At 38.8% G+C, this 22,188-nt stretch overlaps 1 protein-coding gene across 2 annotated transcripts; it reads left to right on the top strand.

Annotated features, from left to right (window-relative positions):
• Positions 1-19,149: 19,149 nt before the first annotated feature.
• LOC149265078 (alpha carbonic anhydrase 7-like) lies at positions 19,150-21,871 on the top strand. 2 transcript variants are annotated; one of them, XM_089391418.1, is made up of 7 exons: positions 19,150-19,340; positions 19,828-20,039; positions 20,142-20,248; positions 21,044-21,146; positions 21,250-21,423; positions 21,502-21,564; positions 21,660-21,871. In XM_089391418.1, the coding sequence occupies exons 1-7, from the start codon at positions 19,157-19,159 to the stop codon at positions 21,747-21,749; spliced, it is 933 nt and encodes a 310-aa protein (XP_089247544.1). In that variant the 5' UTR covers positions 19,150-19,156; the 3' UTR covers positions 21,750-21,871. The 2 variants fall into 2 exon arrangements, with proteins under 2 accessions (XP_089247544.1, XP_089247553.1); XM_089391427.1 differs by having other exon boundaries at positions 19,153-19,340; positions 21,502-21,555.
• Positions 21,872-22,188: the final 317 nt, after the last annotated feature.

The following is a 22,188-nucleotide window of genomic DNA, read 5'->3' as shown; positions in this document are numbered from 1 at the left end:
CATCATGGTCTCATCCAGCTCATTGTTTCCCATCAATTGAGTCAGCAGGGCATTCCATGGGCAGACTTCATTTCTCATGAGTTCTTTACAGTGCCACCACAGCCACACCCAGAGCCAGAGGTCATTTATGAGGAGGGAGGTCCATCTCACCAGCCCGAGATCATTGTTCCGAGACAGGTTGCTTCCTCACCTCAGGTCACCTAACAGAGAGGTCACAGGACCTTGTTTGCAGTAGCTCGACGAGTACTTTCTCCACAGCAGGTGGAAGGGGTCTCGCCATCATCATCTACAGGTCAGCGAGTGTTATCTCCACATCAGGTGGAAGGGGCCTCGCATTCTTCATCAGCAGAGGCAGTACGGGAGGGCAAGCAGCCCATGGTTGAAGACGAGAGAGTTGGCGATACACATCATGATTTCATTGACCTTGATGCTCGCTCCCCCACTTCAGATTTGCATGAGATCATCCGACAGAGAGAGGCGGAAAACCGCTTGTTACAGTAGAAGCTCGACATGGCCCAATGGACAATAAACTATCTTGAGCAGCGCAACAAGCAACTTGAGGATGAGAAAGAGTTGGATGAGCTGTGGAGGATTCGAAGTGACCGAGTCATCAACCGTAGGAGGCCCGGTGACTTGCTGCCCAAGGAGAGGGAATCCATGCTTATCCGTGTGAATGCATACTTGGAGAGACTGTTGGAGAAAGCCAACCAAGACAAGAGGCTGCTACGGAACATGAAAAATCATTATTGGGCGAGAATGCATGTTTGCAAAGCAAAGATGAAGATACTCCAAAGGAAGTTGTCCGAGGCCCGCAAGAGGAAGAAGAAGACCAACCCGCTCCGTATCTTGGCTGAGACCTCTCTCACTCACCATGATACTCATTAGCCTCCTCCTAGCAGTAAACCCAAGAAATTTTGAGAGTTTTGAGACATTTTTGGCATTTTTGAGAATTTTACAGGTTTTGGCCATTTGAGTGGTCTCACCCCACGCGCGACCAGTCATGGGGAAAGCTCAGAACGGGGAAAACTCTACATTTTTGGAATTTTCATGCAAAAATACACTTGCCTATGGATGGGTTTCAGATTTTATGAAGATTTGGGCTTCCAAAAGCTCAAAATACATGCAAATTTTGACTTTCTGCCCCTTTTTTTGAGTTGCAGAAAGCTGCCTTGGGAGAAATGACTTTTGAGGGGTCAAATCAACTCCAAATTCAGAAATTCTAGTGGGGTTGGAAATTAGACTCACAGACCTTTCCAATGAGCTATCGTGCACCTGATTTGGACACTGGGAAGGCCCTCAAATAGAGCTGTCAATGCGCGCGACCAGTCAAAGTGAGGGGCGCGACCACTGAGGGAAATTTCACTGTTTTGACCAGTTCGGCCAGCAAAACACTGTTTTTACTTTGGTTGACTTTTGAGGCATGTAAATGATGGATTTTTGTGTAATTTTCATAGCACTTGGATACATTTACTCTCCTTTGACGCTTCTAGAAGTTTCTTTGATGTAAATAGTGAATATTTAATGCATGGATAGATTACCTAAGTTTTAGTGGCAAGTTGTTTTGACTGCCTATTATCTAGTGCTCAGTTTAGAATTAGTTGAAACAGCTCCTAGGAAGCTGAGCTCGACCCCTAGAGGTGGGGAAAGGAGTTAGATCATATATATTATGCCTTCTCTTGCTCATTTTCATGGTTGGACTCTGGAGGGAGAAGCTCTATTGTATATTTTACTTGTATCTCTGCAATTTGAGAAAAAGGAAGGTCAGGGTTTTGCAGACATCATTGTGGATTCTTGTGGATTATTGTGTTGATGGTGTGTTTCCTACTTGTCATTGTAAGTGTGTTTATGTGTTCCATCTCTTATTCTATTGCTGCTAATTAAGCAAAAGAAGTGATAAATTTTGAATTCATACATGCCATGCTCAGCTTTCAATTTTGTTTAATATTTATGTTTTCCACTGTCTAAAGAGGATTCAAAGTCATTTTTTGCCCTCTTTAGCTCCCTCTTTTTCTTCCTTGATCATCCACCTCAGCTAAAGGCATCAGCACAAACTCCTACCTTGCCCCAAAGACCCACCTGCAAAAACTGAGCTCAATCCCCGCACCCTGAATTGCACTCCCTCCAATTGCCACCAAAAACCCCAAAAACTTTAAATCAACCTTCCTAATCAGTTTACTAGCCTAATATCAGTGTTAACTTGTTGGTCATCTCACCCCATTGAAAATTTGCCGAGATAGACCGGAGAGAGCCTTCTCATACCCCGTAGGGCTAGCTACGAGGTGAAATGGTTTGATGTTGCCTTGAAGGTTTACCTTCCTCAGCCTAGGGTGAAATCTCAAGCGCTAACAGGTGGATTGGAAATCTACAACTCAAAAGGTGAATCTGACCTCGCCATTGCAATCCCTGCGAAAAACCATGAAAAACTACTATAAACTTGACTATATTCTGACATGGAGAAAAATTACCTCCTTGGGAAAATTTCAAGGATCATGGTTTCGTTCCCTGTTTCTGCAGCGGTCATGATTCCACTTGCATACTAAAAAATGGCCGAAAAATGTAGAACTTTGATGAAGAAATGGACAGCTCCATTGAGTTCGTGGTGTCGAGACGTGCTGAAACCATATAAAATTTGTCAAAATCTAACAAAGTGAAAATCTGGCCCTCCTGCAAAATGTTGCCTCGAACTGTGTGCATAACCTCCTCCTATCTCGAAATCTGTGCATGCTCCTGGTTCCTCCATATGCCTGGGCGCACTGAAGAAAACTTATTTTATGTAAATTTGTTGGTGGAGTTTACAAGAAAATCGTTTTGGTGCATTGGTTAAACTTGGCAAATGGTTGAGGAGCCCAGTTCATATGGAGGAGGTCAAGCGGTCAAACCCCGCCTCCTCCTTTTTTCACACATTACTAACAAAAATTTAAAAATTTAAAAATTTCAGTTGGGTTGGGCCCGCCTTGGGTGGCCCGACCACCGTACCCAGCTCCTATCATAGCTGTCATCCCACCACCCATGATATATGCCGTTGGTTGAAGGTTGTCGATCTGTGGTTTTTGTGTGGGGTGGTTGGGTCCGTGCCCCAAGGGCCGGCCCACTGCCATTTCCATTGTTATGATGGCAGTTCCATGGGAGAGGCCAGGGGTCATGGCCCACCCCTCCACTAATATAATATTGTTATGTGGTATGCATAAGGGGTGGCGGGGTTGGTGGCCCGCCACCTTTTTTTTTATATTTTTTTTATTATATAAAACAAACCATGCATTTTGGGAAATTTAGTTTTGGACCGTAGGAGTCATTTTAACTAGGCCACAATTTCACCTGGAATCTGGCTGGAGTTGGCTGGAATCCGGTGGTCGGGTTCTGTCCAAATTGTGGCCTCCTTAAGTCTGCCCAGTCAGCAAAACGTCAACCCAACTTTGACTGCTTCTAACTTCCTCATCCGAACTCAGATTAACGAACCGTTCACACCGCTACAATCAGGATGACGAGATCTACACTTTGGTCTTGGTTTGAGCATAATCCAAATATTTTGATTTTTGAGCTTTCGTAAGTCCTCTTTGTCCTATGTGTGTCTCTAGAGCCACCTGGATCAATCCTCCCCACTGAGGAGCTTTTGGTCCTCCAAAAGCATAAAAAATAATCTACAACTTCTCTGTACCTTGTTTGCATGACAAGTATCCTGAAAAGGTCTCGCTTCCATCTCCTTCACCTTTGTTCTTCAGAGCCTTACGCGATGAGCTGACACCTGCAACCTCTGCAACCTGTAGTACATTGTTTAGAAAATTACATGCTGCCTTTCATGACCAGCTAATGACCCAAGAATCCCATACTTGCCACAATTTTATAACACATACTCAGTGGTCAAGTTTACAACAAGATGGATGCAATACCCCAGCTACGAAAACAAGGCCGACATATCGTTGTTGCTTCAACAAGTGATGGAAAACACATCATCACTGCAACACATGATTTACAACAATAAATCTAAACACTATTTTTTCTTTGACAACTGATGGAAACACGACATCACTTTCACAGTTTATCATGCAACTCAAAAATAAGACCAGACATCATTGTTGCTTAATAAGTGATGGAAACACGTCATCACTTTTACATTTTAAAATGCAACAAATGATTTACAAAAGCATATCCATGAAATGATAACATATCTAGAAACCATTTTTCACTTATCAATGTGAATGGGTCACCTCCTTGTGGCGCATTTGCTGGTCGAACAATCGTTTCATCTGGTTCATGCACTGACACTTTGTCTTTAAGGCATTGTTCTGGATGAAGCCTCCAACAAGTGGCTCTTTGATGGCCATTTCTATCGCAATGACTGCAATACATCTTCTTCCTCCAGATCTTCTTAACATGTTTCTTTACTTGTTGTTGAGAGGGTCTTTCATGCCTCATCCTTTTGTGTGCTGCCATTCTTTTCCAACACTTAGAAAATGTATGGTTATGTAATCCACAAAAGGTACATGTTTTTCGATGCCATGTTTTATGTTCATCATTAAAAACATGATTATAACTTAAGTGAACATTCGAATGTCGAGTGTGGTTATACCTCTCCTTGTCATCTCTGGTGTAAGTATGGCGATGAGAGCTTGTCTCAGCTCTTTCCCTGCAATGGAAACTGTCATGGAATGATGTGGATGTTTTTCCATCATTCTCTTTCCTCAACGACTTCGACGATGTCTTGGATGAATTTGACACCTTCGAGCATTCTCCTTTAGTGTATATCGAGCCTAAAAATTAAGGTCTCTACACAACCTCTAATGGTTGAGTTACGCCTTGGTTATTAACACCAAGCTTTTCTTCCTCCTCGTGCCTCGTCCTTGTAAGGAGCATCATGTTTGTCTCTGTAATTGGGATCTCTAATCTCCAACAGAAATCATACTATGTGACAACAAAACTGAAAGTAAATCAACATATTTTACCTCCTCTGTCGACTTGGAAAGAACTGATGAGGGCTGCTTAGCATCTGCTGTTGGTGGTTTGCCAACTGTCGTGGTGCCATTCCCAACTTCCTTTCTTACATACCCAACTCCTGTTCGACACGATAATTCCTCTACTTTGATGGGGTTGACAATGCCTTGGCCATTAACGCCCAGGCCTTTCCCATCATACCCCATTCTCTTCAATATTTTGGAGCCAATTCATGTGGTACAATTTTCAAAAACAGCAAAATCATCATCAGGAAACATACATGAAGATGGAGAACTACTTTTTACCTCACATGGGTCATGTTGCAGCTTTTCCAAGGCCTCATCCTTTGCTTGCAGTTGTCGTAGCAAAATTTGTTTTTCCTCTTTCTCTTCATGTAGACGCATCTTCAATTCAACGTTCTCTGTTTGAAGATTATGTTTGTTATGCTTCAATTCTTCCAAGGCCTCTTCCATGGCTTGCAACTGAAGCTGTAATTGCTCCTTTTCCTTTGTCTCCTTCTATAGAGTTTCATACATTATTTCCACTCTTTTGGAAATGTTGAGCATGGTCTCGTACATTGCTTTTTCATCCTCTGTCGCTGCACATTCCATTGTTCACGCTGCAATTCACATCAACACAAAGACCACTCTGATACCACTTGATCCGGGTCCGGGTGTGACAAAGGACCCTTCCAAGACCTTTTACTTTCGTGATGTGTTAGATTGCATTTTTAAAAGAAATAAATGAATACATGTGCATAGTGTAAAGAAGAGGAACATGACAATCATCAGCAACATAAAATAACAAGATGTTGATAACGGAGTTCGTCCAAGAGGGACTACGTCTCCAGGCCCCGGTGTCAAGAAGGTGTAGGCCGCTACATTAAGTGTTGTTAATAGTGAGGTACATAAGAGATGATGTCGTGATCATACAAGGAAAAATGCCCCCACGCAGGAGTGGCTCAAAGAGATGTTCCGCTACAGGAACTCTCAGTCAAAAGACTCCTATCAATATGACATAAAACTCATGCATGATGAGTATCCCGCCAATATGGCATAAAAGGGATCTCAATGCAAAACATACATGACGACAACATGATTATCCCATCAACATACGACAAAGGGACCTTAAAACATAACATGATGAATCATGACAACAAGTACATCACATAGACGATTCTGTGTCACATCAAGCAGGAATCATGAAAACAAGTAATAAACAAGATCCCTCATCAACATCAACAAGGATTTGTGCGGCAAAATGCATAAAGAAGAAGTACATGAACACAACATATACCTCACAACCAAGGGCCATCTGAAGAAGCGGATGTCAAACTGTTGAATCTGTTCGGATGATTTATCTCACGACATCAATCACATGAAAATGATTGCTCGCACATGAATGCTGACAACTGCATTCCACTTAGAAAAGTGGCTGAAGAATAAAATGAGCAAATGAAAAATCTGAACACACCATTAGATTTGTGGCGTCGAATAGTGCAAAATCGACTGTCCAATTTTTGAATTCTGAGAAATTGAGAATCTGGGGCTCAAGGAATCTTTTAGATTCCTCAAAGATTTTGCTCCATGGGTGGACTGGAAATCTGCAACTCCAAAGGTGAATTTGACCTTGCCATTGTGATCCCTGCAGAAAACCATGAAAAATGACTGTAAACTTGACTATATTCCGACATGGAGAAAAATTACCTCCTTGGGAAAATTTCAAGGATCATGGTTCCGCTCCCTGTTTTTGCAGCAGTCATGGTTCCACCTGCATACTGAAAAATGGCCGAAAAATTCAAAACTCTTATGGAGAAATGGACAATTTCATTGCGTTCGTGGTGTTGAGAGGTGCTAAAACCATATAAAATTTGTCAAAATCTGACAAAGTGAAAATTCGGCCCTCCTGCAAAATGTTGCCTCAAACTGCGTGCACATCCTCCTCCTGTCTCGAAATCCATGCATGCTCCTGGTTCCTCCATCTACCTGGGCGCACTGAATGAAACTTAGTTTATGTAAATTTTCTGGCGGAGTTTACAAGAAAATCATTTTGGTGCATTGGTTAAACTTGGCAAATGGTTGAGAAGCCTAGTTCATATGGAGGAGGTCGGGTGGTCAAACCCCGCGTCCTCCTTTTTTCACACATTACTAACAAAAAAATTTTAAATTTAAAAATTTCGGTTGGGTCGGCCCGCCCACTGTACCCACCTCCTGTCATAGCTGTTGGCCCACCATCCACGATATATGCCGTTGGTTGAAGGTTGCGGATCCGTGGTTTTTGCGTGGGGTGGTTGGGTTTGTGCCCCAAGGGTCAACCCACCGCCATTTCCATTGTTGTGATGACAGATCCGTGGGAGGGGCCGGGGGTCATGGCCCTCCCCTCCACTAATATAATATTTTTATGTGGTATGCATAAGGAGTGGCAGGGTTGGTGGCCTGCCACCCTTTTTTTATATTTTTTTTATTATATAAAACAAACCATGCATTTTGGGAAATTCGGTTCTAGACTGTAGGAGTCATTTTAACTAGGTCACAATTTCACTTGGAATCTGGCTGGAGTTGGACGGAATCCGGTGGCCGGGTTCTGTCCAAATTGTGGCCTCCTGAAGCCTGCCTAGTCAACAAAACGTCAACCCAACTTTGACTGCTTCTAACTTCCTCATTTAGACTCAGATTGACAAACCGTTTGCACCACCGTGATCAGGACGACGAAGTCTACGCTCTAGTCCTATCTCAAGCATAATCCAAACATTTTGATTTTTGAGCTTTTATGAGTCCTCTTTGTCCTGTGTGTGTCTCTGGAACCACCTGGATCACCAAGTAGCATCAATGCCTCAACACATCAACTGCCATTTCATCCATTAGGTCATAGATACATTATTCATTCATTTAGAAGTAAAAAATGATGAGAGCCATACATAGCTTCTATCATAAAACACATCAATAACCAGCATAATAGCAACATAAATGTCAATGAAATCACAACCATATAAACCACATATAATCCATTATAATACTCATAGAAATATAAGGAGAAATAAACTCATATTGATGATGAAAAATCCAAACTTGGGATGGGACTTCCACATTCCACCCAATCGTAGGACGGATGAGCCAAATATGTCTTCGTCATTCACCCTCGTGCCATATTCCAAGCATGAATGTGGTATCTCATAAAACACATCAATCCAAAACCATCCTGGGCTTCCACATGGAAACCATCTCAACCCATCAAACAATGATTCCACCTCATGGCCAAACATCACAAAACCATCATCAAATTTCTCTCTATCCAAGCCTTCTAAGGCTCCAGAGCGTTTTCCCAACCAAGGCACCAGGACTAGTAACTCAACCCACAACGTTTACCGATCTCCAGAGCATTTGTCCAACTAAGGCTCCAGGACTAGTAACTCAACCCACCAAGGGCTTCAGAGCATTTGTTTAACCAAGGCTACAGGACTAGTAACACAACCCACGCTGTTACAGGGCTCCAAAGCATTTGTCCAACCAAGGCTATGAGACTAATAACTCAACCCAAGCTAAGGAAACATGAGAACCATCTAAAACAAAACAATGAAAATAAACCCACAATCTCCATGGCTATCTAGGAAATGGCAAGGCTAGGCAATCCACTATCAATCTAGGAAATCCTCCATGCTGGTGACAAATCATGACCAAAAATCCACATGCATATGCCATGCATGCCAAAACTAGTGAGGAAAACATACATGCAACTCAACTAGTGAGGAAAACATACATGCAACTCAGTACCTGTAAGCAAATCCCACTGTAGCTGCTAATCCCTAGGTCCTCTTACGCTTTCCTGCTCTTTTTTTACCTTCTTTCTCAAAAAATCCAAGTATGCCACCCCTTCCAAGAGTTCTCCAAAAAAAATATAAGTTTCCAAGAATATGAGAGAGAAGAGAGAATAATGAGAGAGCTCCAAAATTGAACTAACAAAAGGTTACCAACTAATCCTCAAAAGTCTTTTTATCAATGAGGCCTCTATTTTCTCCATTTTCCATTATTTTCCTTCATTTTCCTCCTCACATGCAACCTGTGACATTTCACCTCCCTTTTCTCCTAATTTCCATTATTTTCATAAATAAATGTGCCAAAATGCAATTTTTCCTTTGTCATTGCCTTTTCCAATTTCCTTAGCCATTAATAACCAAATGAACACCCACACTAGGATGTATTTCCCAACATCCAGCTTGGAATAAGTGCCCCATCAACCGTGGTTATTATTTTGCCTTTATTAACTTTTATTACATTAAATTTTCACCAGGGTTGTTACATAACCCTCCCCCTTGGGGAACATTGTCCTCGGTGTTCAACATCACCTATAACCACAAAATTGTTGTAAGAAAAACATTTTGTCGATAGAGCTTTATAACTTAGTTCGTTGCAGTATTTACAATGATCAACCTGTTAAGAAGCAAACCAACATGAAAACATAACAACATAACACCAAAATGACATGACACCCATACTGATTGTTGGAGCTTTATATCATAACTCATGGCGGTATTTATATCCATATATATATATCTATATATATATCTATATATATATATATATATATATATATGTACATATAGCAACATCACCAAAACATATACCAAGACATATACCAAAACACCATACCAAAACTGCTTTGCCTCAACCGACAAACAAGGAAGGATACATAGCCCGCATCTGATCCACCATCTCCCATGTAGCTTCATTGGGCCTAAAGTGCTTCCATTGCACCTTAAGTTGCTCGATTGCTCAGTTTTGGAGCATGATCATATTTTTCTGCAATATACACTAAGGTTCCGGTTGGAATTCTCAATCTGGTTCCACCTGCAATACATACCAGTCAATCACATGATCAACATATTTAACATACTTCTTAAGAAATGACACATGGAAAACATCATGGAATTTCACTGTCGGAGGCAGTGCAAGTCGATAGGCTATTGGCCCAATCCTCTCAATGAAATTGAAGGGTCCATAAAACCGTGGTGCCATCTTGGCACATGATCCAATCCGCAAGGAGCTATTCTTCAATTTAATGCGCAAGTACACCTGTTCCCCAACCTGGAACTCCTTGAACAACATGTTCCGATCTGCATAGCTCTTCTGCCTATCTTGTGCTGCCTTTAGATTCTTCTTTATAACTTGCATTTCCCGTTTTATGTATGCCAACATGTTTGGTCCAATCAACACCTTGTTAACTAGACCACTCCAACTGAGAGGAGTATTGCAACTCTGCCCATACAATGCCTTAAACAGACTCATCTTGAAATATTGTTAATACCCATTGTTGTAAGTGAACTCTACCAGTGGAAGGTACTCTTCCCACTTTCATTGTTGATGCATCACATACATCCTCAACGTCTCTTCCAATATCTTGTTGACGTTCTCTATCTATCCATCTATCTGTAGATGATAAGTTGTACTGAAGGCCAACTTTGTGCCCAAACTTGCAAATAAATCCTTCCAAAACTTGGAAGTGAAATTCACATCCCTGTTTGACACAATCTTCTTTAGAACACCATGCAATCTGACCACATCTATGATGAATACCTATGCTACATTGCTAGCTTAGAATGTAGACTTCACTGGAATGAAGTGCACAACATTTTTCAACCTATCCATAACAACCATGATGGAATCATGCTGTCTCACTTTCCTTGGGAATCTTGTGATGAAGTCCATGGAAATTACCTCCCATTTCCACTATGGAATCACAATCGGTTGTAGCAGTCCACTTGGATGTTTACACTCTGCCTTCACATGTTGACAATCAAAACACCTAGCCACAAACTTTGCTACATCCTTCTTCAGGTTTGGCCAATAATAAAATCTCTTCACTGTTGTTAGTATCTCTGATAACCTGGGTGACTCGAATATGGTTTTGCATGAAAATCCCTCAAGATCACCTTCTTGAGCTCACTACTGTCTGGCACATATATCCTGTCTCTGAATCTAACCAATCCATCTATTGTAAGGAAATAGTTCACATCTTGTGCACCTACACATGTATCTGTACCTGTACCACTACATGTACCTGTACATGTATTATTACCTGTACCTATACATGTACTACTACCTGTACCTATACTTGTAGTACTACATGTGCATGTACATGTATTTGTACCACCACATGTACCTGTACCTGCACCCTTCTGCAACCTATGCATAATCTACATATACTTGACATCTTGTTGACCTACCTGCAAGATCCTATACTGTAATTCTATCCCATAGGAGCTCATAGCTGCTAAGTGATTTACTTGTATCTACCTGCTAAGAGAATCTGCCACCTTGTTCTGTTTACCTTTGATATACCTGATCTCAAAATCAAACTCACTAATCGTAGCCAACCACCGAACCTGCCTACCATTTAGATTTGGTTGGTCAAATAGATACCACAAACCACTATGATCAGATCACTCGTCAATGTAAGCCTCCTAACCAGAAGATAGTGTCTCCACATCTTCAATGCATCTATGATTGTTGCCAGCTCAAGATCATGTATGGGATAGTTCTGCTCATGCTCATTCAGTTTTTGCGACTCATAGCATACCACCTGTCCATCCTACATAAGGACTCTGCCAAGTCCTTTCTTGCAAGAATCTGTGCATACCACAAACTCTTTATCTGGATATGCAATCTTTATCACTGGTGCATATGTCAACAACTACTTGAGTTGTTCGAAACTAGCCTCACACTACTCTGTCCATTCGAACTTCTTACCTTTCCTCTGCAATGATGTGATACGATAAGAAATCTGTGAGAAGTTCTTGATGAACCTCCTATAATAACCTCCATGAAATATCTCACCTCATCTACATTCCTGGGAGCTACCCACTCCATGATGGCCCTTATCCTTTCTGGATCTACTATAATGCCCTCCTTGGAGACAACATGCCCTAAATAGTGTCCCTCAGTCTGAAATTAACTACACTTGCTGACCTTAGCATACAACTGACACTCTCTCAACAAGCTCAACACCACGTCTAAATGCTCGACATGCTCTTCCTCATTTTTAAAATATACCAATATTTGATCAATGAACACAATAACAAATTTATCCAAGTATGGAAACAACACACTATTCATTAAGCACATAAATTTAGTTGGAGCATTAGTTAAGCCAAATGGAACTACAACAAACTCATGATGCCCATACCTGGTTCAGAAAGCTGTCTTGTAAATGTCCTCCTCTTTGATGCATACCTGATGATATTCGGATCTTAGATCAATCTTCGAGAACACTATTGCTCCCTTCAACTAATCAAACAAGTCATCAACCCTCAGTACCAAATACCTGTTTTTGATGGTCACTTTGTTCAACTACCTATAATCAATGCATAATCTAAGAGTTCCATATTTCTTCTTGACAAAAAATGCTGATATGCACCATGGTGATACACTTGGTCTAATGTATCCCTTGTCCAACATTTCCTTCAAGTGTAGCTTCAAATCAACCAACTTAGGTGTGCTCATCCTGTAAGGTGATTTTGATGCTGGATCTTCCCCTGCCACTAACTTAATAGAAAATTCTACCTCCCTATGAGGTGGAAACTCTATAATATCCTCAGGAAATGCATCCTTGAACTGTTGTATAACTGGGTACCTGTTCAACACATCTGCATCCTCAACTTCCTCACCTTTATCACTAGAAATGTGCATTGCAAATAACTTACACCCTTTCCTACGGTTATGTTTTTCTTGCATGGTTGTCACCATCCTAACTGATGTGGCTTTCTTCTTTCCTTGCAAGATTCTTGGTTCCCCATTGTCATCCAAGTTCTCAATAGATTTGTCATAAAAATCCACCTTGGTTCTATGAAGATACAATGAATCCATGCCCAAAAACATAGTGGGTGATCCCAATGGTAATAAATTCAAATGTGTTGCGGTAGGAATATTCAAATCAATTGCACAAGATCTTACCCAATGGTGAACTCGTTTCTTTGTACTTGTAGCTAGCTGCACTAACCAAGATTCTGCAAGTAATTCCTTACTCAAACCACACATATCCACCAAGTCAGGACTAACATAGCTATAATTAGATCCAAGGTCAATCAAAATATAAATAACTTGATAAAAAATATTAGCATCTATCTCAATGATAGATTCTTGATGGTCTGCCTGTTTGTTATCTAGTGCTGCATAGATCCTAGGAATACTCTGCCCAACATCCCAAATAGTCTGTGCGTCTTGTGCACTGTATATCTTAGGCCTACCACCTTGGTACTGTGGAAAATCCCTCTTGTGATGATCTCCTCCACAAGTCCAACATCGCACAAGCTCCTTATTCTGCTCATTAGATTGATGTACCTATCCTCTAGCCGGTGCATTGAACCTCTTAGGTGGTGAAAAATACTCTTTATTACCTGAATCATGTGGTCTTACTCACTTCTTGTCCCATTTTCCTTTGTTCTTGGCATTACCTTTCCAATCTGGTTTAGTCTCAGTCTTGCACTTCGATTGTTCATAGAAATTATTTAGTTTTTGGATGGCCTCCTCCAATGATCTAGGCTCATCAAACTCAATCCTATATTTGAATGCCATTGGTAACCCACTAGTGAATCTCTTAATCTTGGCCTTCTCCTCCTTGAGGTAAGGCACATACCTCAATAGCTCCAAGAACTTGCTAGTGTGCTCATCATCTGTCATAGATCCCATCTTTAGCTCATAGAATTCTTTTGTCTTGTCATCAAAGTATCTCTGCAACAAATACTTCTTCTTGAATAGCCGCTTAAACTCACTCGAAGTCAAATCTTCCTCATGTATACCTCTGACATTCTTCACATTTTCTCACCAAATTTCTGCTTTACCTTTGAGACTAAATGTAGCTACTTTGGCTTTCATTTTATTCAAATAATCATGCAACCTAAAGAAATTTTTCATACCAAGCAACCATGCCTCTGCATCCTACGATTTCTTCATCTCTCCATCAAAAGTAGGTGGTTTTTCTTTCTCAAACTCATCTGTCAAGTATCCCCTATCACTCATCCTATAAGAATGATAATGATAATGATCATCATGCTTGTCAGAACCAAAACTAGAATGTTACTTGTGTCTATCTCTCCTCCTATCTGGAGTGTCCAACAATATACCATCTCTAACCGTGTCATCACTATCTGACCTGTGACCACCATGCGAACTACTACCATATGCCCCATTAGTTTTGTCCTCCTGCTCATGGATGATCTAAAATGATCCCTATCGCTGCAAATCTGACAAGCTATGAAGTATCATTACATTTACCTATGCTAGCTTCTCTTGTGCTTGCATGATTATGTCATTATCTGCCTTAAAACTCCTTATTTCTTCCTTTAACTTTCTTAGTGTATCCACCAAATCGGAAGAGTTCCAACACCATACTACTCTTCTGATTCATAGGGAGAGTCTTTGTAATCTACCATCTTGTTATCCATTTGATATTTCCTGCTGCAAGGTATATCATGTCAGCTAAACCAAATCACAATAAACCAACGACCTTAGTATAACTCGGGGAGGATACCTTGTTTGGAAGATCAACAAATAAATGTGATACATGTATAAGTTGATCATGACAACATATAAAAACATAACACATAAGAAAATGACCATGCAACCATCATTCTAGCTAGGGTCCAGTCATTAATGCATGACCTTAACAACAACAAATACCATGACCTCATTCATGACAAAAACCACTACATCACAGTACACTTGACCACATGCAAACATTAACATGCATAAGCAATGTGTAACCAACTATACACATGCATAAACAAATGTAATCAAGCATAAACAAACAATACTTGTAACCAAATATACAAGAAATTAGAATGGTACATGTAACCAAACATACAAGAATGCAACCAAACATACCAGAATATAACCACACGACTTATAACAACATGTAAGTGACATTAACAACATGCAACCAGTGATACACTCATGATGATGCACCCCACAATAACAACATCAAGTTCCTCATGACGACATCACTACAACCACGATCAACAATATGCAATGCAACAAGCACAAAGAATGCAAGTGTAAGAGACACACATGAAACTAACATTCATGCATCACCAACACATAACCCATCCAGTATGAGGGGTGAACCATGCTCTGATACCACTCTATAACACCCTCCTCCCACATCTACCCAAACAACTGACTAGTTGGGGTAAACATGCGATGAGAGGCCACTATGATATGATGCGATCTCCTAAGTCATGTTAAGGAAGTGGAACTAACGGAAACACACCATACACACATTCAACATCAACATTAGGATCCTCAGGAACCAATCCAACCTTTCTACCAACTAGCCCCTGGGTCCCACTGAGTTTTTGGACAACTTGAACTCTGGATGCTCTCATGCTATGGGCATGCCAACGTCTAAGGACCTTTGGATGCTCTCACATGCCTGCAAGCCAGCGTCCAGTGACTCTTTTTGTCAGTGCTATGTTATCATCTCCTGGATTTGAGCCACTTTTCAGGCCATAGCCTAGGTCACTGCCCAAAATTGAATCATGTCTTCAGAACAATAAAATAACAAGGAAAAGACAATATAAATGCAATCAATTGAATGAGACCTTGATTGGAACTCTACTATCCATGACAGGAATTTCGTTAAACATATCACAAATATGTAATCTACATGTGTAAATAACAAATCTGAGCATATGGGTCTCATACTTAGCTGAGAATAGTTAAGTAGCATTGATGCCTCAACACATTAACTGTCATTTCATCCATTAGGTCATAGATACATTGTTCATTCATTTATAAGTAAAAACATGATGAGAGCCATACATAGATTTTATCATAAAACACATAAATAATGAACATAATAGCAGTAAAAATACCAATGAAATCACAACCATATAAACCACATATAATCCAGTATAATACTTATAGAAATACAAGGAGAAATAACCTCATATTGATGATGCAAAATCCAAACCCGAGATGGGGCTTCCATGTTCCACTCGACTGTAGAATGGCTGAACCAAATCTCTCTTCATCCATTCACCCCCATGCCATATTCCAAGCATGAATGTGGGATCTCATAACACACATCAATCCAAGACCATCTAGAGCTTCCAGAGGCCAACCACCTCAACCCATCAAACAGTGATTCCATCTCACAGTCGAATATCAAAAAACCATCATCAGATTGGTCTCTATCCAAGCCTTCTAGGGCTCTAGAACGTTTGTCCAACCAAGGCTCCAGGACTAGTAACTCAACCCATAGCTTTTATTGGTCTCCAGATCATTTTTCTAACCAAGGCTCCAGGACTAGTAATTCAACCTACCAAGGGCTCCAAAGCATTTGCCCAACCAAGGATACGAGGCTAGTAATTCAACCCAAGTTGTTACAAGGCTCCAGAGTGTTTCTCCAACCAAGGCTACGAGACTAATAACTCAACCCAAACTAAGGAAACATGAGAACCATGCAAAACAAAACAATGAAAATAAACCCATAATCTCCATAACTATCCACGAAATGGCAAGGCTAGGCAATCCACTACAAATCTAGGCAATCCTCCATGCCAGTGGCAGATCATGACCAAAAATCCACATGCATATGCCATGCATGCCAAAACTAGTGAGGAAAACATACATGCAACTCGATACCTGCAACAAATCCCGATATAGCTATTGATCCCAATGTCCTCTTTCACTTTCCTGCTCTTCCTTTGCCTTCTTGCTCCAAAAATCCAAGTATGCCACACCCTCCAAGAGTGCTCTAAGAAAACTCTAAGTCTCCAAGAATATGAGAGAGAGAGAGAGAGAATAATGAGAGAGATCCAAAACTGAACTGACAAAAGGTTACCATCTGATCCTTAGAAGCCTTTTTATGAATGAGGCCTCTATTTTCTTCATTTTCCATTATTTTCCTTCATTTTCCTCCTCACATGCAACCTGTGACCTTTCACCTCCCCTTTTTCCTAATTTCCATTATTTTCATAAATAAATGTGTCAAAAATTCCATTTTGCCTTTGCCAATTTCCTTAGCGATTAATAACCAAATGAACACCCACACTAGGATGTCTTTCCCAACATTCTACTTGGAATAAGTATCCCATCAACCATGGTTATTATTTTTCCTTTATTAACTTTTATTACATGAAATTTTCACCAGGGTTGTTAAAAGTATCACAAAGGTATTCTATTGTTGGTGGGTGGAAATCTCTAATTACAGTGAAGTGGGTCTATAAATGTTCTCACTCAAGCATTCCCTCAAGCAAGGAGCAATAATAGGCATGAGCATGCCTTATAAATTCCTTTATTTTAGGTGAATTTTGAAGGCTCAACCAACAATGTATTGGTTCTTCATGGCTTTAGAAACCGGCTTTAGAGCGACTATAGTCACATGGTCAATGGCTTGAGGGTGGACGGCTCCAACACTCATGGCTCGGGAGGGAGTGACTTCCACGCCAAGCATTTCAGAGTCCTACCTCATGACAATTCTCTGCTAGATGAGGGTGATGCTCCACCAGGCTGCCGGGTGGCAAAACTCTCAGTTAAGTTTAGTTTAGTAGAATCTCTCTCCTTTTTTATAGCCTATGATTCCTCTTCGACTTAGTTTGTGGGCTTTGGTAGACATTTGCACTCACTGGCCTTCAACACAATGTATTCTTTCTATGAATCTCTATTTTTTGTTTCATAAACTGGTTAAGAGAGGTCTTAGTAACCTCAAGATCATAAACTTGTGCTACTGGTATGGTTTCTTGGACAAACCAATAGCACAAATATCTCACCTATATAATGCTTTTTCTGATTAATGAAATACTGAACTTAAATAAAATAAAAATAAAAATAAAATTACAATTTATGTATGAACAAACGTTGCACCTAATGCTAACTAGTAAAGTATGAAAATCATACTACTTTACTAACAATTTTCCAATTTTCATAACTAATGCATACATGTAATTATGAAACTTTACACTAATGTTACAAAATAATTTTGAAAATTTATATAAATTCAAAAATAAATGTATTTTTTATGATTATTGTTATTTCGGTTTACAAATTTGGAATAGAATATTTTAAAATAAAAATGAAATCAATTATTTAACTTTACTTTTGTTAATTAAAATTTCAAAATATTCCTAAATATATAATCAAATTCAATTCATCATTTTTAAATTGGTTTATATTAAAATTTACAAATCTCATAAAATACCGATTAAAAGAAAAACCCAAAACCCATTAAAATTGCATTGGAAGACATTCTCATTCTACTGAAATTCCATTATCTCAAGCGCATTAAAGATATTGGACCATCTTATCCCATTGAAATTAAAATTGCACAGTAATCAATGTCAACCCAATAAAATTGCAGCGGAAGACATTCTATTCCATTGGAATTCCATAATGTCAACCACGTTAAAGGTAATTGGACCATCTTATCCCATTGAAATTCTGAGTGGGAGTTTCATGTTCATTGAAAAGAACCTTTCACAGGAAAAGCAGGTAGATGCCATGTTGAAAGCATTATCTCAAAAGTGAGATAGATACCATGAAAGTCGTTTTCTCCCACTTTTCTGAAGATTCTTCTGACAAAAGGTTGGCCTTCCCTACATTTTCATGATTTAATTTGACTTCTTTTTGCTAACTATTTACTATTTATATGCATCTCTGATTATTTAATATTTATATCCATCTGAGCCTTGTTACATTTTCATGATTCAATTTGACTTCATTTTGCTGATTATGTAATATTTATATCCATCTTGGCCTTCCTTACATTTTTCCTGATTCAATTTGACTTCATTTTGCTGACTGTTTAATATTTATATCCATCTTTCCACAGTTAGGTTTCATTACCATGTTTAACTTTTATCTGACAAATTCAAAATTAAGCTCATGGGTTAATGGCATTGACTTGTGGCCCAAAATTGCTGGTATCATGCCTTGAGACGACGAAGGCAAATTAATACGTGCATTGGACTGTGTGTCTATATTTGAATGGATTTGTTTAATTTTGAAACAATGCATGTTATAAAGTTCAATTAACTACAGTGTCATATAGTGGAGCCAAAAATTCAACTGTAATATCATATTCCAAAAGCAGGGAAGGGATAGGCATGCTCCATCTAAAACAAATGGCATAGGTCAAAAGAGTTGTGACTTTTGTACTTGGAGATACCCACTTACAAATAAACAAACCAATGGACAGAAATACACTTACAAATAGACAAACCAATGGACAGAAATACATGAGATTCTCTCACCATGCTGAGACAACACTTCTATCAGCATCTTTAAAAATAGCTCATCATTCAGCATCTGTTCAATCAGAGCCATTCTTTTGCTTCTGCAATCAAATGGAGAAGAAATCCTCAGGGCTCATTATTCTCATCTCCATTCTGCTGATTATGGTTGTCAAAGTCCATGGAGCAGGTAATTTATTTACTCTAACCTTTTGTTATAAGCTCAGCATTTTATTCCAATGCATGAATGGTAATGTTGTAGCATCTTAGGTTTATCTGATTATGGTTGTCAAAGCCCATGGAATAGGTAATTTATTTACCCTAAGCCTTTGCTGCAAGTTCAGCGTTATATGCATGAATGGGAGTGTGTTTTTGGGTTGGGTTTAGTTCTTGATTAGACCATACTTTATAACATATTTTTTTTTTACATAATATTTCATAAAGTCATCTATTATTACATAATACTTCATAACTTTATCCATTACCAATTCAGCTGCCATATGCATGAATGACAAATGTTTTTTTGTTGGTTTTAGTAAAAAACTTTTAAATTTCTTATTTAGATAATATTTCTTAACACATTTTCCTACTTACATAATACTTCATAACACATCCATTACCAATTAAACTGCCCTATAAATTAATGTTATAATATCTTATATTTTGTTATAATCCAGACACGGAGCTCGACTTTGCCTACGAAGGTGCAAGAGGTCCTTCACACTGGGGAGATCTTAAGGAGGAATGGAAAACATGCGATAATGGCAAAGAGCAGTCTCCCATCGATTTGGTGAAGAAGAATATAGAAATATTTCCCAGTTTAGGGAAGTTGCAGAAAAGCTATCGAGCAGCCAATGCATCACTCAAGAATAGAGGCCATGACGTTATGGTATAAATTTTATTTCCCCGCTCATATAAATAGTTTGAAGGCAAATCTCTCTGTTATGTTATATAGAGGAATCTTAATGTTTGCAGAGTACTGAAAGTGCAGGTGAGATGGGCAGAGGGAGCAGGAACAATACGCATAGACGGTACGAGCTTTACTCTGGTCCAATGCCATTGGCATTCTCCTGCTGAGCACACTATCAATGGTAAACGGTAATATATTTTCTTCACGCTAATCTTTTTTTCTCTTTAATGTGGTTAATAATAATATAATTTTAACTATCAATGGTAAACGGTAATATATTTTCTTCACGCTAATCTTTTTTTCTCTTTAATGTGGTTAATAATAATATAATTTTAACATCATGTGAAAGCTAGAGGCCTAATTGATGTGGTATAAGGGATTTATTTTTGTTTAGTTATTTTATGTCTTAATTTTTTTGGATTTGAAGTCTGGGGAGACCGAAATTTAAATCTCATTGAATACAATGACCTGCTGTAATGGCGGTTAGAGGGGCGGATTCCCCTTTCCAGTAAGTCTGCTCTTGCTAAAATTATAGGAACTTAGTATACCCGACTTGCAGGTGGTTGGTTATGCTCTTGGTGTTATAGTGGCAGTTATGAGGTTTCATCCTCCTTCTCCCATAGATTAACCCTGACAGTTACGGATTCACCATGTAGTTAAAAAAACTATATATATTTTTAATTATTTAAATAAAAAATATATATAATCCTTTAATGATGAGGAATATATATTTGTTCAAAATCACAAAATTAAATAAAGAACATGTATGCCTTAGTAAATAGAGATAAATCCTTTGTCTCATGAACAATAATATGTAACTATACTATTATAAAAATAAATAAATTTGTTATTATAAATAAAATTAGAGATTCCTGATACCATTTTCAAAATAAATAATTTTTTTATTAAAAATAAAATTAGAGATTCTTGGTACCGTTTTCAAATGGCTCTGAATATTGGGTTGAAGTTGATACATAACGCAGATATCCTTTGGAGATACATATGGTACATAAATCTGTTGACAACCAGACGGTTGTTATTGGGATATTATACAAATATGGAAGACATGATACTTTCCTTGCAGAGGTATTTGAATAATCAATTTGTTCAGTATTAGGAATCTTAGGAAACAGTGATTTGAGTTCCAAGATACTGGATTAAATGTTTTTACATTAATATTGATGTCCAGTTGATGAATAAAATGGCATCCCTCAGTCATGAGATGGAACCAGGGGCAGAAGAAGCTTTGGGTGTTATAGATCCCAAGCATATAAAGCTGGGAAGCAGAAAATACTACAGATACACTGGATCTCTCACAACCCCACCATGTACAGAGGGTGTTATCTGGATCATTGTGAAGAAGGTACTTCACACTGCAATTTTTTCACTCTGAATAATTACAAATACTGGGGATAATAAGATACATGATGACTGTGTGCAGGTGAGAACTGTATCAAGAGATGAAGTCGGAGAAATAATAGGGGCCATTCATGATGTAAGTGAGGTTGCTAACTTTGTTGAGTAGTCTCATTCATTCATCTCCAGTAAGTGTTGAAAGAAATTGGTCAGAATATTAAATTTCTCTGTATGATCTGACAGGGTTATGGGAAGAATGCAAGACCAACACAACCTGCCAACGGGCGAAGCATAGAAATGTACACCCCGCGGAGCATTCCGAGGCACCTCTGAGCTTCTTGAGACAGAAAGGCTGTCCTCGTTATGAGGACTCTGGGGCTCATTATATATCACTCGTTGAAGATGTACTGTTATTTGAAATAAAAGATATAATGAGAATTTTCTGGTTTTTGCCATGGTTGTGTAAGTTACTGGTGAAATATTTTCATTATATATTATTTTGTTGATATATGTTTGTTTTGGAATATGGTTTTTAGGATTTTAATTTAATTATCTATTGAATGTGTGGCAAAAATTTGATTTCTATTAAATATTTTAGAATGTTTATAAATGGATGATAGAGATTTAATCTTCATAAATCATTTTAAAATATTCATAATAGTATGCACAAATCAATGATTCAGATTTATCTTCAAAATAAGTATGTTTTTTTCCCTTTTAATTAAAATTGAATAATTAAAAGAAAATGTCATATAAACAAGTGCTATATAGA

Source organism: Pinus tabuliformis, chromosome 6 (assembly GCF_031772625.1).
Source record: "Pinus tabuliformis cultivar Carrire ecotype Pingquan chromosome 6, CPIR1, whole genome shotgun sequence".
NCBI lineage: Eukaryota > Viridiplantae > Streptophyta > Pinopsida > Pinales > Pinaceae > Pinus > Pinus tabuliformis.
This window is presented reverse-complemented; position numbering and strand designations above follow the sequence as displayed.

Excerpts from the sequence above, each read along its gene's own strand:
- LOC149265078 (XM_089391418.1), top strand. The coding sequence starts at position 19,157 with ATGAGATTCTCTCACCATGCTGAGACAACACTTCTATCAGCATCTTTA. Across the intron at positions 20,040-20,141 it reads ATAGAGGCCATGACGTTATG|GTGAGATGGGCAGAGGGAGC; the intron begins GTATAAATTTTA and ends CTGAAAGTGCAG. Across the intron at positions 21,424-21,501 it reads TCTGGATCATTGTGAAGAAG|GTGAGAACTGTATCAAGAGA; the intron begins GTACTTCACACT and ends GACTGTGTGCAG.